A 21,314-nucleotide genomic window follows, 5' to 3' on the forward strand; every position below is an offset into this window, starting at 1 on the left:
CTTTATTCAATTTCTGTAACTGAAAAATTCTGTTAGACCTACCTGAAAAAAATGAAAAGCGCTGTTTATTTAATTTGTGTATTTGTACTATAGTATTAATTTGTGCTATTGCTTGTAATTTGGTTATCTGTAGAAAAGGTTCTTAGCATTGAGCCCTGCATGTCTGCATGTGCCCCAGATTACCATGCACTAGTAGCAGACAAAAAAAGTCCCAAATAAAAATAAGTTTTTATTTCTATAACTAGAGTACATAATTTTTGTTATTTCCTAATGAGGACTAGATTTAACACATAGTTCATTTTTATCACAGAAGCATCAAGCCTGAAATACTGTCATGTTTTAATCAGTGTTAAAATAAATAAATAAATAAATAAATAAGTCTATGTTGATGTTGTTGTGGATGTCCAAATTGGGGTAAAGGATGTGCAATTTTCATGTTATATATTTGGATGCATTTTTCAGTTAATAAAAATGTAATTGACTGTGTAAAAGAGTCACATAATATCATAATATTGATATGTTGATCAATATACCCCTGAATCAAATGGCACTGTAATCATATCACAAAAGTTTTTGAAGTATCGGCAAATATCGCAATGCTGGCTTTGAGAATCTATGTCAGATCGTATCGTGACTCGTGATTTCCACCCGTAAGTGGTTACCATAGCAATTGTGCACAGACTCATTAAAGGGATAGTTCAACCAAAGCAGAGAGAGCAACCACTGACTACCATAGTATTTTTTTCCCCTTCTATAAATGGTTGTTCTCTGCTTGGTTACAAACATTCTTCCAATTATCTTCTTTTGTGTTCAGAAGAACAAAGAAACTCATACAGGTTTGGAACAACATGAGGGTAAGGTAATGATGACAGAATTTTCCTTTTTGGGTGAACTTTCCCTTTAAGCCTTGGTGATCACATAGGAAATTTGAGTTTCAGTCTACGTGTGTCCTGATCCAATTCTACTCTTTTATATTTAAATAGTTATATTTTTGGAATTTTTGCTATTTTATCCTAAGACAACAGTGGAGGAGAGAGGGGGTGAGATCGGAAAGGACCGTGAGCCGGGACTCGATCTCGGGGCATCTGAAATGCTGTTGTGCTATACTATATGTTTCCCCATGGGATTGGGATGAAGCCCAGATGGCAGAGATGGACAGTGGGCTGCATTTGTTACTAATACAACTCAGGTGTTGGGAAGGGGCAGATCTGCGATCTGCTCAGCTCAGGCATTCTGCTTCAAGGGCAGGGGGTGCTGACGTTTTGGAAAATGACATTGCTATCATCGTCATCTTCACTGGCCAAAGCCGAGACACCGTGGTGCGTCCTGGCTAGAGGCACCTCTTAGTTTTAGAGGCCAACGTGTCTATATATAGTGCATGAAAGAGGATTCTGGGAGGGGTCGTTACTCAGAGACAAGAGCACTGAAGTAGGAGGGAACTCCACCACAAGGAAGTCTGGATTTTTCTGTCTATGATAAAGTCCAGAGTGTTCACTTTCAAAAAGTCTGACAGCGAGACACAAAGGTGGGACGTGTGGAGGAGTGACAGACATGTCGTTTCTAGGAAGAGAGCGTGAAAAGAGACAAGGACAGTGGGAACCAAAAAGCAGTTAGTGAACCTGAAACCTGAACAACAAAAATAAAACAAACAAATACATAAAGGTTAGATAAATAATAAATTGACAAACAATGTTAAAGGAAGATCATATCCTGCTATACTCTTACAACACTTTAAGTGATTATTGTCTGAAAAGTTTAGGAAATTGTTGACTTTAATTAACAGTAGGCTATGTCACACAATCAGTAAACTTGAGAAAAAACCTGGAGTATTCCCTTTAAGAGTCAGGCAAATAAACTGACTTAGTGGTGATTACACACAGAAAAATAAGGTGTCAAAATTGTACCTTTAGAGGTACAACAGCTTGTCGCTGGGGCAGTACCCTCAAAAGAACATTTTTGTACATTTTTTACTCCTAAAAGGTGCATATTAGTACCTTTGAGTACAAATGCGTACCATAAGGTACTACTATGAACGTTTTTGTGGTAAACATGGTACAAAGATGTCCTTTTAAGGGTACTGCCCCAGCGACAAGCTGTTGTACCCCTAAAGGTACAATTTTGACACCCTATTTTTCTGTGTGTAGGGTAACTCCCTGGGGCATCTATTTCTAAGTGTTGCAATTACTACATGAAAGAGGAAAGTCCTGAAACTGTTTGTCAAGCTTATGTTTAAATTGCATTTATCATATCATTAATAACATCTGACTGTTTCTTCAGAAGTTTCTTCAGTTCAAATCAGAAAACAAGCCACATCATGGTGGTAAACCTTGTTTTTGCCAAACTATTTTTAGATTTGCATTAGTTATGGTAATTGATGCATGTAAGACCTACAATATGCAGATTACCAACCATCTAAACAAATATTTTACAGGTTTTCAAATTAATGTGAATTTTAGAGAAATAAAATACAAGATTGGCTCTTTAACTGATTGGAACAGACTATATATTAAGCACTGAGGTTTCCTCATTGTATTGTCTCTGGATTCTCTAGATATATTGTCTCTACCTGTATTACTAAAACTGTTATGACCTGGCCAATTAATCCCTAATAATGTGGCCTGTTTCACCTTATTGTGGTCGAAGACTTGTTCAAGCGAGGGAAGAACAGAGGGAGACTGAAGAGAGAGGCGACAATGGCATAGAGCGAGGCAGAACACAAGAACTCTGTCTGACAGTCCGACATGACGCCTTACCCCAGAACAAACAAGCATTCAGCTACATTGAGGGGCAACCCAGAATGCCATGGGGGAGACAGAGGGAGAGAGAGAAACAAGAGAGAGAAGAGTGCTGTGAAGGTCATCTGGTGGGATGGAGAGTCTCAATCAAAAGAAAATAAGGAGGCAAATCAGATGAGAGGGAGAAGGAAAACTGAACAAAACAAACAAATAAGATACTATAAGGGGTGAGTAAAGGAGAAAGAAAGAAAGAAAGAAAGAAAGAAAGAAAGAAAGAAAGAAAGAAAGAAAGAAAGAAAGAAAGAAAGAAAGAAAGAAAGAAAGAAAGAAAGAAAGAAAGAAAGAAAGAAAGAAAGAAAAAATTGTGAAGAGAGGCTGTTAAACTTCTTATGTAAAAGTTCAACTTGTGAAATATGAAATCTATTTTGGTTTTAATAGAGAGGGAGGAAATATGAAAGTAGATTTTTAAACTGGGAGAATGGAGAAAATCCAGAGGTGTTCAGGGTGGGAGGGTTGAGATCTGTTCACGATGTTTTAAATATTAAAGCTATTTCAGGTTTAATGAGGTGTAAATACTATGGGGAGAGTGGTAAGAGGATGGGGGTTAAAGGGGCCTCACTCTCATTATTTCAAGCGCACACCTTTTGACTATAGAGACCTAGAGCGAGAGAAGTGAGAGCGAGTGTAAAAACAGAGAGAGATAGAGCTGATGAGCTGGGTAAAAGACAGGACTGAGAACGGGATGAAGACACAAATCAAAGGCCATCATGTGAAAGAATAAGTAAATAAATGAACGAACAAGTGAGTGAATAAATGAGTCAGTAAATTATTGAATGGAGGAGTATTTGAATGAATTAATGAATGAATGAATGAGTGAGTGAGTCAGTTAGTGAATTAACCAGTCAGTAAATTAATGAATAAATTAATTAATAAATTGGTTGATTATTTGAATAAATTATTGAATGGATGAATGAATGAATGAGTCAGTAAGTGAATTAACCAGTCTATTTTTAATGAATAAATTAATGAATGGAGTAGTACTTAAATGAATTATTTATTTATTGAATTAATCAGTCAGTGAAAGAATGACTGAATGAATGAACTAATGAATGAATGAACGAATGAAAGAATGTGAGTGACTGAGTGAATTAATTCATTAATAATTCTGAAAGAGTAAATGAATGAGGACGCACGAATGAATAAATGTGTCAGTGAATGGATGAATGAATGGGTCAGTGAATGGATGAATGAATGGGTCAGTGAGTGAGTGGATAAATGAATGGGTCAGTGAGTGAGTGGATAAATGAATGGGTCAGTGAATGGATGAATGAATGGGTCAGTGAGTGAGTGGATGAATAAATGTGTCAGTGAATGGATGAATGAATGGGTCAGTGAGTGAGTGGATAAATGAATGGGTCAGTGAATGGATGAATGAATGGGTCAGTGAGTGAGTGGATGAATAAATGTGTCAGTGAATGGATGAATGAATGGGTCAGTGAGTGAGTGGATAAATGAATGGGTCAGTGAATGGATGAATGAATGGGTCAGTGAGTGAGTGGATGAATAAATGTGTCAGTGAATGGATGAATGAATGGGTCAGTGAGTGAGTGGATAAATGAATGAATGATTCAGCGAGTAAATAAGTTAATTAGCGAGTGAGTGAACAAATGAATGAGTCAGTAAGAATGAATGAGTTAGTGAGTAAATGACTGATTAAATGAATGAGTCTGTGAAAGAGTGAATGAATGAGTCGGCAAGAATGAATCAGTGAATGGATGAATGGGTGAAGGACTCAGTGACCAGCGAAAACATGAATACATGAATGAATGCATGGCTGTGTGTGTGTGTGTCCTTGTTTTTATTACATTGTGGGGACCAAATGTCCCCATAAGGATAGTAAAACCTGAGCTCACCTAAATTGTGGGACCAGCCAGCGGTCCCCACTTTTCAAAATGCTTATAAATCATACAGGATGAGTTTTTTTGAGAAAGTAAATATGCAGAATGTTTCCTGTGATGGGTAGGTTTAGGGGAAGGGGAAGTGTAGTGGGATAAAATGTACAGTTTGTCCGGTATACAAACAATTACGTCTATGGAGAGTCTCCACAAAGATAGTGGACCAGACGTGTGTGTGTGTGTGTGTGTATTCTTCACACAAACACTCTGAAATCACATACAAGCACTCGATGGCCACGTATACATATGAACCTGCACACAAATAAATACAGAAACCTCAGAAAGCACACACTTCTCTTCTGACAAAGATTCACAATGTAAAAAAAAGAATAGCACATTAACAGCACAACTTTTAAATGAAGAGTGAATGATCTAAACATGGGATTTTTGGTTTTGTCTTATAAGTTGTGGTAGGGGAAAGCCAAGATGATGATCATCTAATTTTCCTAGTCTCTTTCTGATCAAGCGATATCCTTGCTCATGAACAGATCACCTTAAATAAAGTATCATTGACCATTTCCTGACCAGCCTCAAAAAATCCCCCAGAAGATAGCGTGAAGTTCACAGCACAGCTAACCACAAAAACCCCCCTTTTCAACAGGGAGTAAACCTAAACATGAACAACACTGAAACGAACAAGCCACGTTCACACAGATACCATGACATCACATCAGACACATGGGTACATTTCCTTCTGAAACTTCGCTCTATGATGGTGATTTTTTTTTAGAACTGAAAAGTCAGTCTCAATGCTAATGCTAAAGCTAATGCATACTCTAGTAGCCTCTAGCATCAGATGCAGTCTGTGGAAAGTCTACTAGCACTACAAGGATTGTTGTTTTAAGGGTCTGTGAGACAGAGAGCTGTGACTCAGGTCTGTGTAACAACCATTGTGTGTTTGTTTGTAAGTGAAGAGCGTGGCTGCTCGATCAAAGGAGTGGTCTGGCTTTGGGAAGAGCGTTGAGCTTCTACATTCACATTTCTGAGTGTACACACACTACTGATGATGAGTAATGTAATCATACCACATGTAGATGGGTGGGGACAAACTGATACAGCTACTATTAATACAACAAATAACTGTAGGATGATAAGAAGAACGATGAGCACTATATGACAACAAAGAAATGATCCAATGCATCGTTGATAGCACTTTGATGTAGAAGCAGGTTTCTTAAATACATCATACACAAATAAGTGACAGTAAAAACACTTCTAGTAGCTGAAGCTTGATTTCATGACCCATTTACAACCCATAACTATTTTATAAGGTGGCGATTTCCTATGAATTCGGAAACTTATTATTTTATTAGAAACTCAGTGGTGCGTAAACATATATGAAAAGGTACAAATTAAATTGTAAAAGTTTGTACGAATTAGCCAAAATGTAAAAGTGTTACGATTTATTTCAGAAAGCAATACATAAGCAACATATTTAAATGGCACTGCCATTTGAGCGTAACTCCACCGTCCCCATGTTCCTGCCACAGTAATGCAACAACATTACATATGTTCAACAGTTATGTATGCTTTCTAATGAATGAGCGGCACAGATTCATCTACTACTACTACAAAGTACACGTGGCTTATTGTGTTTTCAGCATCTACAGTCTCACTATAAGAGGACACTCCACATGGTTATTATAATTTAAAGTGCCCTTATGATGCTATTTTAATGGTTTGTCATTTTGTTTTTGTTTTTTTAACAGGTTTACATGCATAAAAGGTCACAAAACACATTCATTTCCTCATAATATACATTGCACATCACCACAGTGTTCAATGATTCTCAAACGACTTGTTGGATGAATCAGTCACCCTAAATCCCTCCTTTCCGAGAGCCTGCTCTGCTCTGATTGGCCCGACGGCCCAGCCTCTTATGATTGGTCTACCGCTTACATCTCACTTTGGAAACGAAATGTCCATTACCATAAACTTCAGCTACTCTTCCTAAAGATTAGCGATTGTACACAGTACACTATAAAGACTAACGATGGCTTCCCAAATCATTCTGAGCAAGAGTCTGATGATGAAACGTTGGAAGAACTAGTTATTCAACTCGAACCTCCATCGCAAGGATGACTTGAGCTGGACGTTTCTCATTTTGAGGTACATTATGAGATGTTTCAACTGTAATTCCTCACCATTGGTCCAAATGGTGGAATTTGAAATACAAACGACTCGTTTAAGCATTCTGAGTTGATTCTTTCTTTTGGGAGACAATAACTTTATTTATTGTGCACTTTCAACTTTACAATGTTTACATTCACAGACAGCTATATTACACACGGCATGAAAGGGAATTTTTAAAAACTTTTAAAAAAACACACTCAAACACTTCACTACACACCACAATGTTAATATTATCTAAACAGATTTATATCCCAGTCTGACATGTAGCCTCGAAACATGTAAAAATGAACATTTCATTTAAACATAAAAACAAAGAAAGACATATTGATTGCAATATTGTGATGTTTCTTCAAAGTTTGGGAATCTGCATTCCGGGAAACACACCCATTATGACGCCTGCATATTCTACAACCAGTTTCCCTCACGTGCCCTCTCTAGAACTGTGATGGCTTGATGCCTTGTGTTTGCCATTGGTCAGTCAGACCCTCAGAAAGGGAATGTCCAGTCATGGCCAATCTATTAACAGGGGCCTAAAACAAGGGCGCAGTGAAACGTAAAGACATACTGTATGCAAAGAAGAACTGGTATGCAAATCCGCCCAATGGCATTATCTGACTCTTATCTTACATCATTCATGCAGAAAACAGAATCAATAAGAACTGAGATGATTAAAACTAGATTTTTCAGCAGACGAGAGAAACCGCTATAAGCTTTACACAGCAGTCCTGACTGTCGTTTTGGTCTTGGCTGCTTAATCATGTTAAAAACCATATCCACACACACACACACACACACACACACACACACACACACACACACACACACACACACACACACACACACACACACACACACACACACACACACACACACACACACACACACACACACACACACACACACACACTTTGCAAAGTGCAGATTGAGAAATATCCTGCTGCTAGCCAGAACTTCATACCAATAGCATGGTAATTTAGATATACAGTTCTATAAACATGCCAACCACCAATTACAAGCTTCTTAAAACCATTAGTCTGTGCACAATGCAACTTGGACCTCAGCATCCTGAGATCCCATTTAGTGTTGTCAGCAAACAGCACCCTAAACTGTTAAACCATTACCATTGTCAAACCATTACCCTTGAAACTAGACACTTCCTGTGCCCTTTAACCAAATCTGGGAAAACTCGACCTGGTGACTGGATGTCAACACAGACACGGATTGCATGGAAGCTGAAATCACTTATAAAGCCATTTATTATATAGAATCCTACTAATTAAAAACTCAAAAGCTTCTGTTCATCTCAACACAATTTCATTATGAGAGCTATAACAGAAAATACACAAAAATAATTTTCTTTGTTTACACTGTACAGTCATTCAAAGTCACAATGGCCCTCATTTATCAATCTTAGAAACTGGTGTATATGTTGGCGTAAGATTATGCTTACACTCCTCTCATCGCCTGATTTATGAAGCTGTGCGCACCTCTGCAATCCAGGTGTACGCTTTACCTGCCCTTGATAAATACCCCGGCTGAAAACGATCGTCATTAGAATAACACGCCCCTATATATTCAAGTCTCTGCCTCTCCCACGCCCTCATTTTACGCCATGGACACACGCAAGACGGCAAAGAAGCGAAACTTCTCCGACGTGGAGATCGGGCGCGCTCAATCATCTCACTGGTCCACTAGTCAGGGCATGTGATTAGGACATAAGTCAATGGGCCCTGATCAGTGCTCTGACTACTGAACTAGTGAGATAATTGAGATGCCCATCGAGACCATCACCAGGGAAGTGAAAAAAAGAAAGAAAAAAAAACCCGAAATTGTTTTATTTGGGAGTTTAAAGAGTGGGATTAAAGGCACCTACAAAAACAAAATATGGACCCAAATTACGAGTAGCTACTCTTAATAGTGTGGAGGTTGAGAAGCGCACTCCAGCAGTTTAAAGCTTGTTCTTTCAGTTTAAAGCTTAAAAATTACCATCACAATGCATTATTTTACAGCACATGTTTTGTAACAATTAGCATTTAATTTCGTATCACGGCACATGTATTGGGGTGTACAATAGTGATGATGGTGTGATGGGGAGTACCATTCATTCACATTAATAATTACATGACAATTTGTAAGATTCTTCTTATTGTTATTATGATTTTTATTCTTAATGACGCTTGTTATTTAGAAGAAGAATGTCGTTTTTATTGATTTTATTATTATTTAAAAGAAAAAGGTCATTTTTATTATTTTGTCAGTCTGAATTATTTTAGTCCCAGTCCGTGCGCAGCTGCCGGGCCAGGCGGGCCTGAACCGTCAGATAAAGCGCACAGGCTCGCGACTGGAGGAATACATGCCTACAAATCAAACGCTTTGGTAAAGTCACAAAAATTAAACATTGACATTCATGTTGCACAAAAATAAACACTGATGGTTGTTGTTGTGGTTTTTAACAGTGGGTCATATAGCATATCTTGTCAGTGCGTTTTGTGGTGTTAGGAATTGTTTTTCTGCGCATTTTCCCACTAACTCAAACGTGCGTACACCACCTCCTGAGCTGGCGTAGGATTTGAGCGTGCCGTACGCCAACGTCCATATTGATAAATCTCAAAGTCACCGTGGTTTTGGGTGTACGCAAGGTGTCCGCTGGAAATTTGGTGTACGCACTTTTGATAAATGAGGGCCAATGTGAATGAGAATTTATTTTTATAAAACGTCAATGCAGGCAACATTTCTTAAAAATACTTATTTATTAGTTATTATATATATATTTTTGATTTTTTTTTAAACTGATCAGTATTGGCTATCCTAAGCCCAACCCTTTTTTACGTCCGCTGTCATGCAGGTGTTGTACAGTAGGTGGCGATGTGCACCTTCAAGTGGGTTTGCAAACCACAATGAATGCGAAAAACAGCGGAAAAACTCCACCCTGCAGTCGATTGTTAAGATTTCATTGGTCGTGTCAATAGTATTGATTGCCTACACCAAAAACTGATCCCTAAAGATACCCATCACTATAACCTTAACCAATGTAATTAGCTGCACGGCAGTATATCTGGTGAAGTGGTTTGAAAAAAAAAAAAAACACGTGCATGAAGTGCGAGAACTAATGGGTGCTTCTCATTTCTCATTATTTGTATCCTCATTCGTGTATACTCTTCGCTTCCTTTCCTTGAACCTTAGCTCCACCCCTTTTAGGAAGTGAGGGAAGGATACACATGTATCCTCGCTCATGACTCCCCAGTAGGCATCCTCACTAGTTCCTCACCTCCTCGTAATGCAATTAGAGAATTGAGACATCTTGAATATCTTTTAAGATGACTGAGCTAGATCGGTTTCCAGGCGCACTTTTGTAAAGAATCACTCAAACGCCATTTATTTACTGTTTTTAGACGCTTATTTTATCTTTCCATTGCAATGAGTTCGGACTTGACTGGCATTCTGGAAGCTTCATGCTTTCTAACTTTAAATCCACTTTTTCCCCTTTTTGTTGCAATTATTCTGCTTACTGACCATATAGTAGGTACTTATTATAGTAGGTACTCAATAGGTGCCCATTATTCAATGATTGATCGGATCGGGGCAAAAAAATCTTTATCGGGACATCCATAGTTTAAACAAAACAAAACCATATGAAGCACCAAAAAACCAAGCACTTTGTTAGCAACTAAGTTTTGGGATTTGAGGACAAACCTGTCTGCCTCAACTCCTCACAAAACCACTAATTCAGTCGGAAAATTATAGCTGAGTCCAAAACCCATAGCAGGACATGAGGGCTTTCACAACATGTCCTCTTTCTCTCACCCGGATGTGACTCGTCCAAGCCCGAGCCTGTATTGTGTACCAAGCAATATTCTCATCTTGGCTGAGCATCGAGATGCAGCCCATATTATCAAATGACATCCAAAGCAATTTGCCGTTTTACAAGTCCTCGGTTCCTTACGGTTAAGAGGGATGATTTTAGATTTGAAAATGTTTCGATTTCATTTACAATGTAATTAAATTGACCTCAAAAGCTTGACTAGAATATTAGTTTGGCTTATAGGGGCCAATGTGTGAGGAATATAAATGTGTACTATTTGTGTTGCACACAAAGGAACGGGCGTGACTTTAGTGAGCATGTGTGTGTACGCAGTACAGAGAGCCGGTGTGTACTTAGATGTGTGGAGTCTTGCACTTGATATTTGATCTGTGGGGTTGGGTCAGCAAGTGCAGTTATTTCTGTTGGAGCCGCAGGTAGCGGGGCTGGCAAACAGAGGATGAGAGAGTGCCTCGAGAGTTAAGTAGGTAAACTCGCACTAAGCTGATGCAGATCTCCGCGTATTCCCCTCCCTCTCTCCTTCACTTTATCCCTTCTTCTCCACACTTCAGAAGACCTTGGGGCACCCCCCATTCCAACACACTCGCACACACACATACAATTTAATCCTCATACCGCCACCAAGGTCAATTCAATTATCCTGTTTTCTTAAAGTGTGTGTGTGCCCATTTCACAGTCGGCCTGCACAAATACACCAGAGATTAGAGCTGCCACACTTTTAATGATCTACATACCTATAAGCAACAGTGTTCGGAGACAGGTAGGGCCTCTTCCCCGCTTGCTAGCGCGATCTGTTCCTCAGCACGGATTTTGTTTTTAGGTTGATGAGGCTGCCTAGCGTCCCATGTGTCTTTCCGTCGTTAATGAGGAAATGAGTTTTTTCAACCCCAAATTCCCCACCTCAATCTGTAGTTTGTCATGCTGCTATACTATTAGTGTTACAACAATAATTTTCATCTTCATCAGAGTTCTATTTCTATCTGGGTTTGAATTATACAATCAAACACGGTGGTAAAGTATTCCAGAAGATCTGACTCTCACGGGATCGATGAGGCAGTGCTTGCATCTGCTAAAGTTGCGTACGAAATCGCATACTGTCTGAAAGGCACTACTTTTTATGAGGAATGAGCTTTGTGAGTGTTAAAAAGTATATTGTACATAGTATGAATGTAATCCGGATGTACTACACCTGCCACCCACAGCGTCAGTAGTGTGCTTTACTGCCATTAACAAATCCTCTCCCATGACCTCATGGGATAGTAAAGTGTCCATCAGATGCGCACTTCAGAATCTCCCTGAAAGTAGCAGGTTATCTGGGTACTTTTCGCCTACTGTTTAATGAATACTACAAATTTGGATACATTACTCATTACTAGGGTGTCGCCATTTAAGAATTTACACATTTGACTCTATCTTTCTATGATCGACCGATAGTCGAATCATCTATGTGTGTGTGAATGGGTTGGGAGTGGCACGACACCAGCCAGCAGAAGGGTAAAACTATTTTTATTTTCCTTTAAACACTGCACACAACAACAACTTTTAATAAAGTGGCCAAAACGGCCGGCCAAATGACAGACGAACTTACAATGGCTTTCTTATTTAGGTTTAAATAAAAGGTAATGTGGTGGATAAACATTCGTAAAACTTTTCTTATAACCTGTTAAAGCTGCGATCGAAATACAGAACATCACACAAATATATAAAAGAACATTTTGATAAATAAGCCTAAAAAAAATACCTGTCAAGAGAGGAAAAGAACACTGAGTGCATTTACATGCAAGTTCTTAAGCCGATTGTGCCTAAAGCGGGGTCGCACACTGGACGCGAAGCTCAGCGCCCCATCTCAGATATCTCACACCAGACGCACACATTATATACACACAAGCTCAATTTAGAATCAACTTCTGACAGAAGAGCTGCACGATGAGTGTTTCTTGTAGCAAAGGATGAAATCAGTACATTGATGATTTGAGGGAAATATAATATCAATTTAATATAAAACCTTGAAATGGCGCTCTATGGCGCTGCAGGTTTTTAAACAACTTCCTGAGTTGCCGTGTACAGGCACCGAATGCTGCCACCGGTGTGTGTACACTCATTGAATGTGTTCGAATTTTAAAGGCGTGGTGCGGTGCGGAAGCTCACCGCCCTTAAAGGGGTCGCACACCAGACGCGATGCTCAGGGACGCTAGACTCAGCGCCGCGCCTTTAAAATATTGAGCACCCCTATATTGCCAAAATGGTATGATCCCGGTTTCATAACACCCGCGAAGATTTGACCGTGAGATCGGTGGTCGAATCAGGCTCCGCATATCGATGCATTGAATCTTCGACTATTCGGGGCCACTCCTACTCATTGCGTATATTTTTTTTCACCTAAATAATTTTTTCATTTCGTTTATTTGTCAGAGACAATATACAAAATACATTAATCTTACGAAAAGATGTTTTGTACCAGAATTAGTTAATGCTAGTTTCCATCTCTTCATGAAAGGTCAACAATCGGCTCAGTGATGTTGTTAAATGTTTTCCAGTTATTGAATGTGATATAATGGTACTAATAAAGTAAGCAATAAAGCAAACAATACAGCAGTCCTACCTGGAATGTCCTGGTTGCCGTAGCTCCATCCAGGGGTGGAGAGCATGGACGGTAGTGGCGATGCTGTCCGACTGTCCCCTTCATTCTGTTGGGTTATGTGCCTGACTGTGTCCTTGTTCTTACGGTTCTTCCTGCGGCCTGAGCCAGGGGGTTGCCAGCCCCCCTCTCCTCTTCCACCTTGCTCTCCGGGTGTGCCTTGTGCCCCTCGGCCAGCCCCGTCTTGCAGATTGGAGGGGGAGACCTGCTCCTCTTTGACCTGGACAGAACGGTAATCAGCAGGCCATAATGGCTGCAAACAAGCATCCTCCTGGCTCTCATGGCTTTTTGGTTCCTGGTCCTCTTTGCCATAGTTGCTACTGCCTTCATGGCAGCTAGCAATGGCTGAGTCTCCAGATGAATTTGCTGGACTAGTGCGTCTGGCCAACCACGGCGACGAGCTGCGGGCCGAGATCATGGACGCCAGTGCCTCAGAGGCTCCGCCCACACCAGGCCCAGCCCCGCCTCCGATAGAGCTCACCACGTTTCCCATCTCAATATCCGCTAGTTCATCTGCGAGCTCGGAGCGAATGCTGATGTCTAGCGCTGCCTTGATGAAGCCGTGACATGCCTGCACTATGTCGGTCATCTGCAGGTAGCTGGCGGCCGACATCACCTCAATCACATTCTTGCTTGTGAGCGCCAAGTGGGCGGAGTACATGAAGTCAAGGATGGTCTTGAAACCTTGGGCTGTGACAATGTCCAGGTGTGTGATGGTGGCCTGCTGCTCTGAACCCTTCTTCACCTGGCAATAAAGTGTCTTGAAGTAGCGGCTGCTGCCCAGCAACACATTCTTGTGCGCCTTGAAGATCTTGCCCTCCACGATCACACACACGTCGCACAGGATGCCGTGCTGCCGCTGCTCGTTCAGCTCCCGCAGGAGCTGCCGGTAGTGCGACGTGATCTCCATGTCTTCCTTCCGGTTATTCATTGGACAAACGGGTGGCTGCTTCTCCTGAACAGAGTCTGGCGGAAGAAAAACATACAATACACAAACCCTGGTTAGTACGGTTGCAGTAGATGCAGGAAATAGAACACAAGTTCCTACAGCTTTCATCTTTGTAGATTACTGGTAAACAGTTGGCATCATTCAGCAACAAACATTACATTTACATGTATGCATTTGGCAGACGCTTTTATCCAAAGCGACTTACATTGAATTCAAGGTACACATTTAACATTATTGTCAGTTCTTGCTTTCCCTGGGAATCGAACCCATGTACAAATCATTATGACCACATTATGTTCCATGTGAGTGGTATCCAGGTAGCATTATCTTAAAAAAATAAAATTTACCTGAACATTATTTCCAGCATAATGATGATAACCACAGAAAAAAAACATTTTGACTTGCACTAAGCAAAAAAAAACACAGTAATCCACCATGAAGGTCATATTTTTGTTAAAGCACTTATATTCAATGCAGTCTTAATTATTTTCTGCAGTAATCAACATTATACAGCAAATTTGGTTTTGACAGATCCCGGAATATTCATTTAATTTTTGCAGATAACATCAAATAAAAAGTAAAAAAGAGAAATAACTGCTAACATCTTCCAGTTAATTGGTCACATTAGAAATGGAACATCAGGTTGAGAGTACTGTATCGTGGGATACAATATTGTGTGCAATGTGCTCTTTTTTGCTGTAAATTTAGGAAATCCTGGTATCCTATAAATACAGTCAATGCACAGTATACATACTACACACTGAAGGAATAGTATAGTAGTATATTTATATGCTAATCCAACCACAGCCATTGACTAAGCAGCAGGCCCAGATTAACCCCTTGGAGGCCCAAAAGGAGACTTTTTCTGACTGCTTTGAGGGAGAAATATACAGGATTGTGTTAAATGTATTTGGTCAAATTTGTTTTGTGGAGAGTACTTAAATATTATTGCTAGCTGACAGTATTATCAAATTAATCAGAATATTTAGGGGGGATATAATGCTATTTCATGCATTCTGATATATTTACACTGTTAAAGAGTTGGATTCTCAAGCTAAACATGGCCAAAGTTTCAAAAAAGGATCAACAAGCTTCGTTCGGCTTGCAGGAGCCGCCGGCAGCGCTGTCATTTTGTTTTTAGACCACCAAAAGTTTGTTTTTGCTTGTAAGGGAACAATCACCTTTTTCAGCTTCCCAAACAATCCAGCGTTAAGGAAACAGTGGATGCAGTTTTGTTTTGCCGGAGTGTTTGTGATTGTGTTTGTTCCCGGTCATGAGTCGAAACTGCAGGCGGTGAGTGAAACTGCATCCAATATCTGTTTTGTTGGCAATTGGCACGCAAGTGCATATAATGTCAACAACACAAATGTACAGAGAGGGATAATGCCATGATGTATTGTGTGTGTGTGTGTGTGTGTGTGTGTGTGTGTGTGTACTCATGACTCTTTAGCTCCTCCCACTGCACTCTTCCACAAGCTTGGTTATTTTCGGAAGTAAACGGTACAGTGTATTTGTCTTTTATAAATATGATAAAACTAAAGACTCTTCAGAGATATGAAGGATGCAGTACTACTCTATAGGTACTCAAGATTAACACAAGATTAACATGTGATTGGCAGAAAGTGTGTGTTATGTAGGCTACCCTTTAATAAACAAAAAACACAATTCTGCAGAAACTTAAATTCTGCGGGCAAAGATTGCACGTGGGCTTGGCAATCAGGAAATATTTCTTCATTTTGCTTCATTTTAAGGTTTCCAAATCTGTGTGGCAAACAACTTTAAGATGTTTTAAGTAGTGTGACAACTGACAGTCCTTGACATTGCTGGTAACCTCTAATGCATTTTGAAGAAACCTTAAGATTAATATTAAATCAAGTGAAGAATACATTTTAATGGAACGTAGCATCAAAATCTAGAAATTATCACTTTTCATCAAAAACCTGCCTCCATAAAATACTTCTACCAGCACAAAACCTGACAGAAGAAACTGGCCATAGCTTTGAGTTGTTATTACTGAGGTCTTCTATCTCTTTTAAAAAGTCATTTAAGCACTAAATGTCACTAAAATGCCATTCTGGAGCAGGTGACATGCATTGGCCAGCTCTGATGGCTTGAGGCTGATTGTCTTCTGGGCTACAGCCATCACCTTTCTTTGCTAAAAATTAATTATCTGTTTGCCAGCTCCATTTTACAATTTATTATTCAACTAACTCACAAAATGGTAATTAAATGAAACAATTTAGCAACAAAAAAGAGAAAAGTAAGAAGAGGAAAGGCGATGATTGTGTTGAAGTGCTTTACACACTCACTGGGTGATTTTATTTGGCAGCTAATAAAGCGAACAGAGAGAAACATCATGATTAAAGGGTTGAGCAGTGAACACCTGAGCATCTCTGCTATAATCATTAAGATAGAGAGATGGGGGAGGAGAGCTGGATGAGGCAGTGCATTGTTCTTGAATGTGCACAGAGGAAAGAGAGAGAAACTATAAACACAAAACACACACTCAACTGGGAGGTGGGGGAAGTATAGGGATGAATCTCACAAAAAGTGTCAAAAAATGCCTGGGTTATATTATACCCCAAGATCAAATATATATAATACAAATAATATTTAAAATAAAAGAAGCCTTTTTAGGGCAATTTTTTGCATCACTACATTATTTTCATGGCAGTTAAACACATTAAGTCACAATTCTCAGTAGCCTTCAGTAATGAAAAAAATACTGCATTACTGCAATGCAATAAAAAAAATTAAAATGGCATAATTATTAAAAACATATTTATTTATTATATATATATAATATTTTAAATATATATATTATATATATATATATAATATTTTAAATATATATATTATATATATAATATTTTATAATATATATTATATATATAATATTGAGTAACTCAATATTATGTCTAAAAGTCTTTTATATTGAGTTACTTTGTCTATTTTTGCTCCACAAACAAAAATCAATCCAAAAAAACCTGTAACTGTTGCAAAACCCAGCAAGATTGTTGTTGTTTTTCCCATGAATGATTCAGATATCAACTGAGTGAATGATTCAATGACTCGTTCATAAAGACAGTCGCATGTTTTGTTCCTAAACGAATCAGTGGTTTTGATTAAATCAGTTGAGAGTGAATTAAGTCTGTTTGAACACACACATACTGAATTGCAATTCTTGCCATTTAAAAGCTAGAACACTGCAATGACAATTAGACTGTTTTCCACATTACAGTAAAGAGGGCTGGGCCAGAAAATTGTCTTAATGGTCATTAAATTAAGCTTAATCTACTTTACACAAAAATCTTATTTAATTCTTTGATTTTAGCATTTTAGCAAACATTATGTTGTCTTTGTAAGATTTACCAATAGACTGATTCATGATTCATGAGAGCAGATTCCTATACTAGCATCTCTCGCTAACCGCCAAGCCATGATTTCACTGGCACTCAATGAGGGCCTGTCCCAAACAGAACCCTAAGCCCTCGAGGTCTCCTCCCTCCGAGTCCACACTTTCATGGCGTAATGGAGCTTTGACTGTCAGGTTGAAGTCTAATAATAATTCAACTGCGATCACCTCTCTTCTCCATTGTTTAGAGGAGGTTAAATTATGGCTAGCCCAAAACTTCCTCTTCTTAAACGAAGACAAAACTGAGGTCATTGTAGTCAGTCCCAATGACAACACTCAGCATATAAGCCCTGAGCTAGAAAGTTTATCCGCTTTTAGATCGACAAGGGTCCAGAACCTAGGTATTATTTTTGACCAGCATTTAAAATTTGACAGACATATCTCCTCTGTCATTGGATCTAGTTTTTATCAGCTTCGTCTTCTGTCTAAAATTAAAAACTTTCTCTCCCCGAAAACTCTAGAAATGGCTGTTCATGCGTTTGTTACATCGCGTCTAGATTACTGCAATTCTTTATTTTGCGGTATATCTAAATCTCAAATTGCACGACGACTTCAGCTTGTCCAAAATGCTGCTGCCAGATTTCTTTTAAAGCGTCGTAAATAAGAACATGTCACTCCTATTCTTAGATCACTTCATTGGCTGCCGATTTGTCAGAGAATAGATTTTAAAATTCTCCTCTTCGTCTATAAATCCCTTCATAACAAAGCGCCTGTCTATCTATCAGAACTCCTTCACTCCTATACTCCTTCCAGAAGACTCCGTTCTTGTGATCATGCTTTGCTGGTCGTTCCACGCGCTAGACTGAAGCGTAGAGGTGAGCGTGCATTTGCGGTAGCAGGGCCACGTCTCTGGAATACCCTGCCGTTAGAGATCAGGCTGGCCCCTACGCTCACTGTTAAAAACTTTTCTATTTTCTTTAGTGTACTGATTACCCTGATGTGTTTGACTTTTAAAAGTTGTGCTTTTTATTTTTTTACTCTGTTCTGGTTTTATTTCTATGTATGTATGCTATTCTTGACCTTCTGTAAAGCACTTTGGTCAGCCTGGGGGCTGTGGGAAATGTGCTATATAAATAAAATTGAACTTGAACTTGCTTGCAGGCTCGGCAAAGGTGCGCATTGAGAGCGCATATCGCGATCAGCCTTCAAAAACCTAAAATGACAAATGGGACATCTTATGGTCTTGTGGACTTAACATGTGCACGCTTTGGCCATTTTAAGTCCACAAGTTCACATCAAGCGTACCATTTGAGAAAGGGCCTGAATGCGAATTTCTACAGAACATGCACCTATATGCACACATACGTACGCGGATATCCCCAATAGGCTACTCTTTCCCACTAGCATCCTCTATGAGCAGCACAGAAGCCGTCCTGGTTGGGGCTAAATCGCAGGGACGTGGAGTGTTACCAAATGGGGCCATGATTTGTTTTGTGAGCGTTCAGGCTGTCAGCTCGCATCGGCCCGACTGCGGCGTGACAGCTCCCGTTCACTATAGTGACAGCAGCGTTTGCTGCGGGGCCGGCACACTTCAGGTCATGTTTAGGAAAGTTCCTCTCAACCTGATGGCTTGTAAGATCAAATCAATCCTCTGCCTCTCCCATGTCCGCTTGTACAAATACACCTTACTTGGAAGACTGAAAGAAGAAGAGACTGACAGTGACAAGTGACTTTTTTTTCTCTTTTTAATAGTTTTAAGTTAGCCTCCAACTGCTTCGCTTGAGGCTTTTTTCATTCAATTGCCTATAAGGCTGTAGTTCGACTTCGTTCTAAAGAACAAAAGTTGAACAATGTTGCCGATGAAAAGGGATAGTTCACCTAAAAATATGATACACTTTTCCTCACACAAATGGCTTCAGAAGACAATTTAAGATACTTTTATGGTTCATTTTGTCCATTTTAGGACAATCTTCATATGTTTCTGGAACGACACAAGGGTGAGTAAATGACTAATATTTGCATCTATTCCACTTTAACCCATAAGACCAATTAATTTTTCTCTGACAATGAGGATACGCTCAGTAAATAACGGCACTTCGCAACCAAGGGAAACCAAATTAGTGAGTTCTTTCAGAAGACTATTCAGAACTACTTCAACTGTGCAACCAACAATGAATATTAATATCTTTTCATTGGCCGACTGAGTTACACGGCAATCTGGGCGATCAAGTGCAAGACAACAATAAACATAAACAACACAACTGACAGACGTGTAACACGGCTAAATGCTGAATGAGACAGAATGCGGTTGGACTAATCAGATTTTCTGCTTCGCTGGGAGTAGAAGAATCTGAAGCTTATTAGACAAAAATGAGGAGTATGAAAAGAGAAACAGAAGAGTCACATGACCTTAGTGAGCTCTACAGAGCCCTGAGCAGAAGAGCAGGTGCAAGACCATATTTTACATTTCATATTTTGGAAGAGGCCATGCGAGGAGGGAGGCCTGAAATCCAGTGCAATACTTGAGATGTAAAAAATGAAGAATGTCCATAAATACCCACTGCAATAACCATCAAATTAAAGATTACATGTTTTTATAATCTGCTGAGTGAAAAGGGATGTAACAGGTGAAATAATGTGCACACACATTCGCCACATGGCCAGGAACGTCATAGGGTCAATTTTGATGTGGACTTTAAGAAAAGGATTTTCACGTTCTTCAAAAGTAAGCTGATGGCTTTAAATTAAGCTACATTCAATAACAGAGAAATTGTCACACACACACACACACAAAAAGGAGCCGTGCAAGGCATCATCTAACAAATGATTATACATGATTGGAAGCAATTGCTTTAATAAGCGTCGATAACCACTATCCAACAATGTTTCACCACCAGGAGCATAGGATCATGATATTATCTACCCTATTCATTGAGTTCACTGCAGCCCAGCTTTTGTCCGCACCAAAATAGAAGGTGTAAGAAGTGGTAGTAGTAAGGTTAAGGTTAGGGTTAGGCCTGTAATGGGATTGGAGGGAAGAAATGTGCAAAGAATAGAGGCCGAGGCAGCCTAAGTCTCAGAGGATAGAGTGTTAAAGAGTGCCACCACCGCTTACAGTTCCTGTCACCCGCAAAAACTCAGATCTGGAGTGACTGGGATCCTCCGGCCAAGAAAACGCACTCACACACACAAACACCCATGCGTATACATCTAGGCTCTTCCCTATTTTTGTTGAGGCTGGTTCTGATCTTCTTGGAGGGGATGGGGGAAACAAGGCCATCTTTCTTTCTTTCTTTTCGTTTCTGTTCATGATGGTGGGAAGGACAGTCGTGACATGCGAGGAGGTGGCGGAAATAGGAAGGGTGGGAGGAAGAAGGAGACAGCGAGCACTCAGAGGGTGTAAGTCATGTATGCGTCAGTGTGTTTCTCAGGCAGCCAGTCATTTTAAACCACTCAGCTGGACATCAGGGCCATTATCCGTGGGGTTAATCCCCAATTTCACAGAGCTGGCAACAGGAAAAGTGGAACAAAAAGAGTGCAGCCCTTTAAAATAGCACAAAATGTATGCTGCAACTGTGGCTGACACATTAGGAAAAAAAGAAAGGCAAGTTTGAAACTTTTTCAGAAGTTCGTGAAAGTTTTATGAGGGCTTTACAATGCTCAGCTGCTGAATTTTATGCCATAAAATAGCTCGATTTAATTAGGGAAAGACTACAAGCGTACCCTTAA

At 39.6% G+C, this 21,314-nt stretch overlaps 1 protein-coding gene across 4 annotated transcripts in view; it reads right to left on the minus strand.

Moving 5' to 3' along the window:
* zbtb46 (zinc finger and BTB domain containing 46) overlaps positions 1-21,314 on the minus strand; it is a 129,055-nt gene that overhangs the window by 49,475 nt on the left and 58,266 nt on the right. For all 4 annotated transcript variants that reach the window (XM_067446761.1, XM_067446758.1, XM_067446759.1 and 1 more), the window contains exon 2: positions 13,246-14,247. In XM_067446761.1, the coding sequence (XP_067302862.1) occupies positions 13,246-14,247 (1,002 nt within the window). The remainder of the gene's footprint in view (positions 1-13,245; positions 14,248-21,314) is intronic.

The sequence above is a fragment of the Pseudorasbora parva genome, chromosome 6, assembly GCF_024679245.1.
Source record: "Pseudorasbora parva isolate DD20220531a chromosome 6, ASM2467924v1, whole genome shotgun sequence".
NCBI lineage: Eukaryota > Metazoa > Chordata > Actinopteri > Cypriniformes > Gobionidae > Pseudorasbora > Pseudorasbora parva.